Source organism: Atta colombica, unplaced genomic scaffold (assembly GCF_001594045.1).
Source record: "Atta colombica isolate Treedump-2 unplaced genomic scaffold, Acol1.0 scaffold200, whole genome shotgun sequence".
In the NCBI taxonomy this organism is placed as follows: Eukaryota; Metazoa; Arthropoda; class Insecta; order Hymenoptera; family Formicidae; genus Atta; species Atta colombica.
The window spans coordinates 49006-60524 of NW_017259295.1; the positions used below are offsets into that span (position 1 = coordinate 49006).

At 39.4% G+C, this 11519-nt stretch overlaps 2 protein-coding genes across 2 annotated transcripts in view; both read right to left on the reverse strand.

Annotated features, from left to right (window-relative positions):
• The window catches only part of LOC108687163, a 5561-nt gene extending 2950 nt beyond the window's left edge, over positions 1-2611 (reverse strand). Inside the window, exons 1-3 of the mRNA XM_018192786.1 lie at positions 2159-2611; positions 1055-2070; positions 114-981 (exon numbers count right to left, since the gene is read on the reverse strand). Of these exons, the coding sequence (XP_018048275.1) occupies positions 114-981; positions 1055-2070; positions 2159-2611 (2337 nt within the window). The remainder of the gene's footprint in view (positions 1-113; positions 982-1054; positions 2071-2158) is intronic.
• A 2020-nt stretch (positions 2612-4631) lies between these two features.
• Positions 4632-11084, reverse strand: LOC108687198 (cyclin-G-associated kinase). The gene is given in 8 exon segments (XM_018192861.1): positions 4632-5139; positions 5486-6640; positions 6755-7480; positions 7555-8360; positions 8872-9457; positions 9535-9596; positions 10783-11062; positions 11064-11084. Coding segments are annotated over 8 exon segments (3744 nt in total). The 3' UTR covers positions 4632-5031.
• Between the last annotated feature and the right edge of the window lie 435 nt (positions 11085-11519).

Here is an 11519-nt window from a genome sequence, read left to right on the forward strand (position 1 = left end):
TTATTAAATAATTAACAGAAAATATTCTCTCAGAAATTCTTTTCCTTTTACTCCTTACACTAATTCTTATCTTTATAAGCATTCGTGAATTTATAAAGAGTCAAGATACTCACGCTTTTATCATGATAGTTGCTCACTGCAGAATGAAAAAAGAGACCGGCGATAAGGGCAGCTATATTAGCCGTGTACGAGGCCACAAAGATAACGGAGAAGCCGCCCCAAATATTAATAAGGAACTTGTTAGGCCAAGACTTTGGCGCCTTGAAGGCCACGAGGTGGCCGCACAGAAGGCCCCACATCACCCACAACGCGGAAGCGATGGAGAAGTTCTTACTGCGCTGCCTGCCCCAGGGATTCAAGCCGAACGGGCTAAACCATTCGTAGAGAGCGACGGCGATCGCGGTGAGATTCAGTGACGTAAACACGGCGATCCACAACTCCGTGCTGAACGGGAACAGAAACGCAAATAGCGGTATCTCAGAACGTAGTTTCGGCGCCGTGAGAAAACTCACGCCGCTGAAGTAGTACGGCGTGGTGAAATCCACCACTTTGGCACGATGGGTAGATACACTCAAGGCCGCAAACGCTAGCTGTGCCCGACCAGACACCAGCTCACCCATCACGCCGTTCCATGTGCCGTTCCGATTGTTCTGTTTACCAAACAATCCGTCCTCCGCTAGATATAGATTGAAACGAAATCCAAGCTCGCGCGCCACTAAAGACAGCAGATCCATACTCAGGCCGTAACAGCACATCACAGTTTTACCTTGCCGGCAGGTGAGGCCGCGCAAACAGAAACCATCTTGTAAATTCGTGATCATGGTGAACGGTGATGCCTGTACGGTCACGATACTATAAATCGGCATTCCGATCTTTTCGCCGCCCTGTTCAAGATATGCCGGCATGATGCCGCCGCCCGGCCAGATTATGGTATCTAAACGGACTTCCCTGCCTCCCTTGATAGTACCGACCTTAGTCCACCTGTTAAACATTGATGACATTAATTATTCCATCTTTTAACGATAGATACAAATATCTTAAGAACAAGTTGTACCTTAATTGAGTCTTATTCCCGGGAAACCTGACAGCTTGCAAATTCAGCAATTGGAATTCTGCCTTGTCCTTGGAGATTTGTCCCATGGATTTCCTCAACTTACTCGTCAAAATTGCAGATACATTTTCTCGCGCGTCGCTCTTCATGAATTTAGTATTACGATCCGAGTAGCATTCCGGTACAAAGTGTTCTTTGATCTGCGCTTCGCGCATACGACCCAGCCTCGTTTTTGTTTCCAGGAAAGTCTCGTCCAAAGCCTGCGAGGTCTCTCTCAGCATTCTAGTTAGTATGGTGTCACCGCCCATGATTTTGATACCAGACGGTCTGAGCGCAAGCATTCCGATCGGCATGAAACTTTTGGAATTAAGTTCTCTGTCACTTGGGAGTTTCACGACCTCCTCTTCGTCCTCAAAATTGAAGCTTTTATCCTCTCGCTTGGTCACGATCTTTTCATCTCGCCATCTATACTCTTGCAGCCGATGTATATCGTTGGTCAGACTCTGTAGCGGATTCAGTGAGGGCAGTCGCTTATCATCTGACACGAGATTTATCGTTCGCAACAGCGGTAAATTTTCGTTGGTCGCAACGGCAACACGCGAACTGTGAAGAAGATGCGAACTGATGATGTTGGGCTCGTTCGGTCGCAGTTCCGCCTTAAGATCTAGCCAAAGCCACAAGAATCTGCCCGAGAGCATCTCGAACTTGCCGGCTGCACCGAGAATCTTTCGGGCGTTGTTTAGATCGCAGGCCATTACTACGACTCCGCCACTGCCACTTTCTTCGGCTACTCGCCTCAGCCTTAATCTTAGAGTTCTGTCGTTTGTTGGAAGGTGTATAATTGCACGAGGTGTTAACGTTGGTGGATTCGTTTGTAAAAGATGAGTGACGGGTAGGAGAGTAGTATCAATGAGAAGAGTAAACGCATGCCAATTAGCCCGATGCATTAAAGCGGCAGCTGCTGCTCCGACTTCTTTGGGACTCGAACCTATACGGTTCTCAAACCGGCCAAGATTTCCCTGTAAACAAAAAGTAATCGCTTTTATCTTTACATTATAAGACATCGTAATTATATAAGCGATAAAGTTCGTGAATGTGAATGTGTACCTGGCGAAGAAAGTCTCTGTGCGTAAACGGTAACCACAGAGCTGGAAGGTTCAAGGCAGCAGCAGCCGTAACGAGAAATCTGGCTGCCGATCCTCCCCCTATAATAAGGCTTAATACTGTCTTTCCGCCTTCGATGTCTGTACAAAATTTGTTTAACACTGACAAGGGATATAACAAGGAATCTGTCATGGGTGTCATCCTTGTTTCTACATATGACACATCCATGTCCGCATGAAAAGATTCCAGTCTCGCTTCCTCCCATGCTTTCTGTACGTCTGCCTTGAAAGGAGTCTGAGGCTGAGTTAAACATACCACTATCCGCCACGATGCGTAAGACGATCTGAGTCTGGCCTTCGCCGCTCTCAGAGACTTGGCAGCATCCGCGGTACCGGATACTGACATAGAAGTCCCTAATAAGAGGAGAATTACAACTCCAGTATAGGAGCTAGGCATCTTCCTCAGTTTTCCTTATGCTCCCCTTCCTCTTTTTCTATTTAGCTTTTTTGATGTACATTGTTGAAGCGTAGGTCTAATCTGTAAAATAACATTTTCGTTTAAAATATTATTTTAATGTGTATCATTAATATATTAATACATAGCAGATAAGTTTCTATTAACAAATATTTGTTAGCACTTCACTAATCGTGTGCATGATGTATATAATTCATTTTTAAATTATACTTCATAAAAAATTTTTCCAGCGCAAGATATACTTATAATTATTATTTATTTTGCACTGTTATAAATATATATAAAAAAAGTAATCCATTTTTGTATGTACTACGAAGTAAAACGCTAAACAATAATTTGTTAATATCAACAATTAATAAATAAAAGATTTTTAACAGTATCTTTCACTACCAAGGGTAGTTACCCTGTTCCACTTTCTTTTTTGCATTTGTCGAAATAACTTTTTCGACACAACAAGCACATAGATTCGCGTTACAACGTGCATACACTTCAAAGGGAAGAGAGATTCTAAATCACATTCTAAGAACTGTAATCCGTACGCGTTTCGAGAATGCACAAAACAGAGACGACCTTACCTCTTGACGGAAGGGATAGAAGGTCGCGCGTCTGGTGGGGGTTTAAGAAGAGCAGAGCAGGGATCGCTTTTTAGCCACCGCCGCATAATAGCCGTCGATCGGGTAAACCGTGTCAATCGTCGCGAGGCACTCGGTCAATTGGTCGGTGCGGAGGACACGGACGATAAGCCACCCATCACTTGTCCACCCCCGGATCTACCCCGTGCGTAACGGCCATTTTCGCGAGAGCAGCCCCTCCCTTTAAATTTCATCCCTGTGGCATCCTGTGGTCCACACGAGCGCGCTCGTGATATACACATGTATTGCGCCTGTCTTCCTTGGTGTATGTGTATCCTTGCATGTATCGGCGGCTTTCTGACAATGCCACTAATACTCGTGAATTTTGCTGACGCCCGTTATAAATGTCTCTCACAGTGTCCTATGAATTAAAAAAGAACGAATTTCTTGAGCTCTTCCTAACGAAATGTCATAGAAGTTGTGACCTGATTTTGTAATGTCTCTTGAGACAACTTGAATCCTTTTTTGAGTAATATAAGTGAAGAAAATAATGATTTCGAGTTATAAAAATATGATGATTGTAGATGGTGGAAGAACTGAAAAATAAAAATATATAAATCAGGACTTAAGGGATTCAACTGGAAACTTTAGAATTGTATAAAGAAATATTCGATTTTTATTTCGTTGTTAGTCTGCTCACAATTTTAAATCTGTGGACAAATATAAAATTTTTTCAAACTACATTTTCAAACAATTAAGTAACATAGAATATACTTATTAAATGTATTATTTAAGTTCAACTAAACACTGTTTTGGAATCTTTAATTCAAAACTTAATTACTAAAGGATAAAAAATTGTAACAATGATCTTCAAAATTTTACTTAAGGAAAGTTTTATTTTAATTTTAGTCAAAGAATCTCTATTAACCAAAAAATATTGAATCAAAAAATATTGAGACACTGTATATTGAAGAAAAACTGAAATTATTCATATCAAAGTTTGAAAATGAATTGTATCAATTATAATTAAGTCTGTTTAACTGTAATTAACTATCTTAAGTTTCTTTTGTATAATGTTTCATGCTTTCATTAAATTATTAAATTAATCAAAATAATTTATTAACAAAATTAAATTAAATGTACTAAAAACAGCTTATTTCATTAAAAAAATTTTTTTTTATTAATATCTTGTTTACCAGTAATGGTATTCCGTGTCCTAATTAATAGAAAAAATAAAATTGCACAATTGTATATATATATTGTAATTACGCATATATATGATTTTCTAAATTTCATAACAAAAAGATATTGTATTACAATTTAATAGCATTGCACAATTTTTATTGCAATTTTTTTCATAATTAAGATAATGATAAATATCGTGACATACGGAATACCTCTACGGCAATCCTCGAATCTTCAGTGGACAATAGTGCAAAGTTTTTTTTCGGCCGGAAAATAGCTTCGTATATTTGGGATCCTCTTTTTAATGTACATTTGCATTATATACATATACGTTACGCCACACTGCCATAATTGGGAGCATTTTAACTAGGTTTACAAGGCGTTGAAACAATAAGGAGACGCGTCCCGAAGCACCGCTTCGCCGAACTCGCTGTCGCCTCTGAAGACTTTACTTTCTCTCTCGTTCTCTTTCTTTCGCACCCTGTCTTTCTCTCTACAGCTAAAATAACATAGTCGGAATGCAATTACATGGATGCAGTCATCTCATGGTTAACGAGATTCCTGCCCCATTCTTAGCTCCCCTTCCGCTAGGAATTAAATTAATTACAGAGACAGGTTTTCAATAACGGATAACAATTATTAAAATTAGCTAAATAGATTTTGCTGCGATGCATCATTCTCGAACGTGCTCCATGCATTGTTCAGCTCCATGAAAATCAACTTTGCTATATTCTCATTTGCTGTGCCTGCTTGCTGCAACATAGAAACAGATTCCCATTAAATTTTTTTCTTTTGAATTAAAAACTATTTTAACAAAATTAATGTTTAATTATTAAAATAATTATTAGAGTAACTGATTTTTTATTGTCCTCTTTGCCAACTTATTCATGCAACTTATTGTACTATTTCAAAAAATACTAATTAAAAATATATTTCTATTGTTTAATTTGTTATTATTAACCAATTATCTTAATATCATTTATTAAATTATCATTTAGAAAATTAAAAGATGTTACTATTTGCAAATAATAAAAAAACATTGATATTTGCACAATAAAAAGGATTGTATAAATAATGATATTTGACAAGATTCAAATACCTTGTCTGGATGTACAGCCAAGCAAGCTTTTCTATAAGCTTTTTTGACGTCCGCAGCCGTGACCAATTGATGCATTTCACAACGTTGCCACCTTTCAGCCTCCGGCCATAGAACCGTATGTAGGGAGCAGAGTAAAGCTCGCAAATTTCCTTTTTTTCCCTCCGTCCATTCAGCGATTTTTAATCTATCGGGATCCATCGACTTGGCCGCTTCCACCTTTCGCATCTGATTTATTGTCTTCGGGCTATCTTTATCCGCCTTGCGCGAACTAAAGAAATTATATCCCTGACTACCGAGCAGATCCTCAAACGCATCGCCGCTCGTCTTTTCCTTCGCTTTCCCACTAAATACGTCCGAGGCGCCGCTGTTTGCGCCGTTGGTCTCGTTGGTCGTCGCATTGGTTTTGTGCATTGTGTTCGGGCTGGAATGAATCGGCGTGCTCGCAGGCGCTGGACTTGCCGACTGTGGGGTATTCGAATTTCTCGGCGTACCGTTCCAACTGCCCGCCAGACCAGCGCCTAATGATCCGGTCAAATTCGCGAATGGATCCTTATTAGCCTGAGCGGCGAAATTCGGCACGCTGGCATTTCGTGGAAAATTCTCTTCAGAATTTGGGCTCTTGGCGGTGTTCGCGGTATCTGTCGCAATATCGCCGAGAAGATTGCCTGAAACATTCCCACCCAGTGGATCAAACATCAGGTCGTTCACTTCCTTGCTTGACGTTGTTTGATGTTGCCCGAATAATAAATCATTCATGTTCAAATTGCTGTTATTCAAATTGCTTGTGTTGCTGCTCCTCGTCGCGGAATTGTCATGTCCGAACAGTAAGTCAGTCGAGGCGTTATTGTTAATTAAGGGTATCGAATTGGCGGCCTCAGCCTGCGACGCCGACACGCCGAAACCACCCAAGAGATCGCTTTCGTTCTGACTAGAACTAGAAAAGATATCTAATTCTGGATTTGCCGCCGCGGTGGCGAGAGTATTTGAGGTATTATTGGTATTATCCGGCATGCCGAGATTCAACAAATCAGCCTCCTGAAAGCTATTCTCTTCGATCTTGATTGATTTTTCCTCCTTTGGCTGTTCCAGCTGTTGTTGAGGCACCGCTTCGTGTTGTAAAATCTTGTCGGTTTCATTTGACGATACTTTCTGAGCCTGCAATAACGTCAATTATTATCGATTATCATCAACTTTTCAATGTTTTGTACTCTTCAATGTAAAAAAACTAAATAATTATAATGTATATCTAACAATAACAAAACATTCTACCTCTTCCTGATGAGAAGTTGTCCTGAAGTTCTCCAGAGTTTCTTCCATTTCCAATGTCGAGCCAAACAGTGGATCCGGTACGAGCTTGATACATGTTTCCGCTTCCCACGGCGCCGGCACCCTCGATAGTTTTGAATTTTCCTCGCCTATCATGACATTCAGCACAATGCAGAACTTGCCACCGATCTCGGGAGCATCGTCCAGGTCGCGTTTCTCAAATGTCAAGGCGCTTTCAGTGATGGGCACGTAGCCAGTATGGAAATGTAATGAGGCAATTTTAATACCAATTACACGGCCGAGCTGCTGTCTGGCGTGGTATATTACTAGAGTGACGTCACCGCGTACAGCCGCGTCTCCTAGAATCAAGCAGACCTTGCCCTCCATCATTCCAAACAGCTTCATTTCTTCGTAATTAGCTTTCTTCGTCGTGAAGACCAACGCGCCGTTACTATAAATTTCTATGTATGGTCGACAACCATCTTTCGCTCTGGTGAATAACGGTACTGGCTGTATGATAACAGAACGGAGAACCAGTGGTTTCGTATGCGGAGGTCGATCGCTACTGAGCATACTCATGTAATTAATACTGCGTAGTTCGGAGGGTTGCAAATGCGGCGGCTGGCAACGTCTCGTTGTGAATAGAGCGATCGCCTCCTCAACAGTGATTAAGGCTCTGCAATGGATCAACAGAGTGCATGCCACTGTGGCACTCGCTCGATACCCATCCTGAAAGACAAATCAGTAGGATAATCGCGTTATTATGTTTAGCAAACGCTTAATTTAAATTGTGACATACTCACAGTACAGTATAGCACCACCACGTGATTGAAGTCAGCGTTCAGATATTGATAAATATCTTGACAGATCTGGTACAGAGCGAATAGCATAGGTGCGTTTGATTCTGGAGTGGCGTAAGCAAACGAGCAATCGATGTGTCTACCAGGGAGTCGCGTAACATTCGGTCGGCCACGGGACAGATTGTACAGCTGGATCTTGGCAGGCGGTGGGTGTCTGGTGTTGAGGAATACTCTCACGTCTTCAACGTGATTAGCCCTATAGGCAGACTCAATCCCATCGGCCGGATATGGCATAATAAGTATGCGCGATGTCAGATAACTTGCATCCAGTTCTGTCCTGGCCATACTCTGTTGAACGGTATGCATCACCTTGCTGGAGGTATCTTTCAAATTACGCAGAATATTGCCAGCGCCGCCCTTCAGCGAATTGAATAGGCCGGTCGAGCTCTGAGCCGCCGGGATCTTAGATACCGTCGTCTGCACGGGAGCCGGTCTCGGCGGCGGCATCGTTACCGGCGCGGTGGAACGAGAGGCCGACGTTGGCACACTTGACGATGGTGGTGGTGGTGGTGGTGGCGTTGGTCGCGGAGGTGGTGACGGCTTGATTGTGACTTCGATTCGTGGCGGTTCTCTGAGATCGAAATTGTTCGACTCTGCGATTGCAGCCAAACGTTCCAAGAGCTGTGCTGTTGTTAACCTCTGTATGGGCGAGATTTGTAGGCATCCCTTCACCAGATCGTGCAGACACGCATATCGTGGATTGGGCGGTAACGGTGGATACTTGCCGTTTACGATTGCTAGTTTGTTACCTGCACGAAAAATACTTTAATGAATGCTATTATTGTAATAAGATATCGGATTTCTATAACTGAACCAAAAATATATATTTTTGGAATTTAAAATGAAAATAAGTGTACGCTTGATATAAAAATGCGATTGATATAAAAAGCGAGAAAGTTCTAATTCAGTCTAGTGTAAGAATAAAAAAAACAAATCTAAAATTAACATATATATTCAAGTTTATATAATATCTAAAAATACTTCTTAACGATATAATTTCTCCAATTATTTTCTATTTCTTTATATATATTCTATTATTTTTTTATAAGTTGAGAAAAAAAATTATGTTCTTCATGTTCATATCTAAAATCGTGTAAATCAGATTTTATGTATTTCTTTGTATCTTCAAAATCAAGAAAAATATTTAAATATTATTATATCCTTTCTAATGAGTTATCTTATGCTTTCACATTCATTATCAATTATAATATCTATACGCTCTAGTTAACTTAGTACTTAGCAAATCAGCGATTATCTTACCTTCAGGAAAAGGATGCCGCAATGTAATCAAAGAATACAATATACATCCTAAAGCCCAACAATCCACCGGAGGCCCTATAGGTTCATTGTTCCATGTATCCATCATTTCTGGAGCACGATACATGGGGGTTGTACATTTGGCCATCTGATCTTCTAGAGTGGCGCGTTTTTGAGCATTCCATGATGGATCCGGTAATATTTGTTGAGTTGAGGCGCTACCAAAGTCACAAAGTTTCACAAGGCCGTCTCTCCCGAGCAAAAAGTTCTCCAGCTTGATGTCCCGATGCACAAAAGGTTCTGGTTGTTGGCTATGCATATGATGTACTGCACGTGTCGCTTGATAGGCTATCTTGCACACTTGGGCGAGAGTCAATGTATTCACAGACACATTCCTGAGTATATCTGCTACTGTACCGCCAGGACATAGTTCAGTGACAACCAGATACTCGTATCCTTTTCGCTCCTCTCGCTCCAATCGTTGGGCATACAAGAACTGAATAATATTTGGGTGATTCGACAATCTCTTCAATGTTTCTATTTCTTGTATAATGACTCTGTTTGCATCTTCATCAGCAGCGATAAGTCTCTAACAATAAAAAATAAACTTTTTACAATACAACAAAATGTAAGTTGCAAAAAGGATAGTTGAACTAGTTTAATTACCTTAAGTGCATATTCTTTTCCTGTAGCGACATCCTCTACCGCAAACACCAATGCCCATCCACCTGTTGATACGATGTTTGCCACAAATTATCTAAATGTTAATGATACATAATTCGATTACGAGGACAAAATATCTCTCGCTCATGTTTTTATCATGTGCACAAATAAATTATTTATTATCATTAAATAATGCCCTCATATATTTTATATAAAAAGGAACTGCAAATTTCAAGCTGCAAATTTCTATAAATGTTCACGCGTGTTTTAAGTATTAGACACAAATTGCCAAAACAAACTAAAAATTATGTTATATTTTATGTTATATTCACTATAATGTTAAATTCAATATAATTTTAATTAAATTATAAATCGTCTATCTTTTTGAAATAATAACTTTTAAAATTTTTATTCTATATATTTACTAAGTAAAGACAAAGATTTAATTTTTACTAAAAAATGGAATGATTACTATAAAAAATTAAAGAAAACTGGAATTATACATAACATCTACATTATTTAGTTTATAAGATAACTTTTTAAAATAACTTTACATATATCAAAATTTGCAAATTACATTTTACAAATAAATTATAATATAAATTTTTTAAAAATAAAGTTAAACTTTCTGCTAAATCAATTTCCTGCGGAGTGTGATAGTTTTAATATTCAACATAACAAACAGAATGTATGACTATTCAATTGATATAAGCTATATTAATACAATCAATAGATTCTAAATATAATTAGAAAGGTGTATCGAGATAGCTTTGCTATTCATTCATTTTCAAAAAAGCTGTAAATCGAAAGACTGAGCAAAAGAAATCACCTGCATTTTGAAACTCTTAAACAATTATTTAAAAAAATAAGCGATAAGTTGTTAAACGGCAGTAATATCCGATAATATTCGAGCTAGAGTGAAATCTGTGGAATGTAAATGCGTGCGATAAAGAAGCAGAGACAATGCTCACTAATGTCAGAATAGATTATCGCGCTGTCTGGCCATGTGTCAAAACACGCTTGACATATGACAGAAGGACAGATGTCACACGCGAGATTAGCGAGATCCTAGCTCTTTTCTCCTCTCCTCCGCCTTTCCCACGCGATCGTCTACAGTCTTTTTTTTCACGATGCGAGAAAAGCAGGATACGATCGACCTTATCGGTCGTAATTACGAAAAGTCGCCGGAATGTGATTTGACACTTCTGACAGTAAGCTGAGATTCGTACCAGCCGGAGATGATAGACTCACCCTCGGCAATCAGCCGCGTCACTCTCAGTTTCACATTGTTGATGTCCAACATCTGACCAACATACTCGTTGCCGCCGGTGCCGCCGTTTAGGTACCCGAGCGCGGATCTCAGGTAATCCGACATCTTTCCCTGAATCTGCCTCGATGGGCAGTTGGGCACCTTCTCGAATAGCCCACTCTTACAGACGCGTTGTTGCGGACAGCCGATACCGTGCGGCCATATTGGCGCGGCGATATCTTCGGCGCACGCAGCCGCAGCGTTGATAACCAACTTCAGGTGCCACCGATCGCCGATATCGCATTTGGCGATATCAAATACAAGTCGATAATTACATAAAAACATTATAATTCTTTTACATAATATTATAATATACACTCGATATTTGATTTTACACTCGACTTAAGAGATTTTACCTTTCGCACGAAAAAAATTTTTGAAAGAAACAATATTATAATATAAACAATATTATAATATAATAATATGTAATTATAACAAATGTAGTTTTTTTTAATCATAAAATTAACAAAAAGAAGAGCATAAATCACAGCACAAATTGTTCTTTATGATAATATTTAATATTTAAATTTATTTTATATTTTATATTTAATATATTAAAATTCAACAGTCATAAAATATAATTATAAATAAATGCTTTCTTTCCTCTTGTACGCGAATTTGTTCAGCAACTACGTTTTATGATGTACTTGTATAAGAGGAAAGAAAGCGTTTATTTATA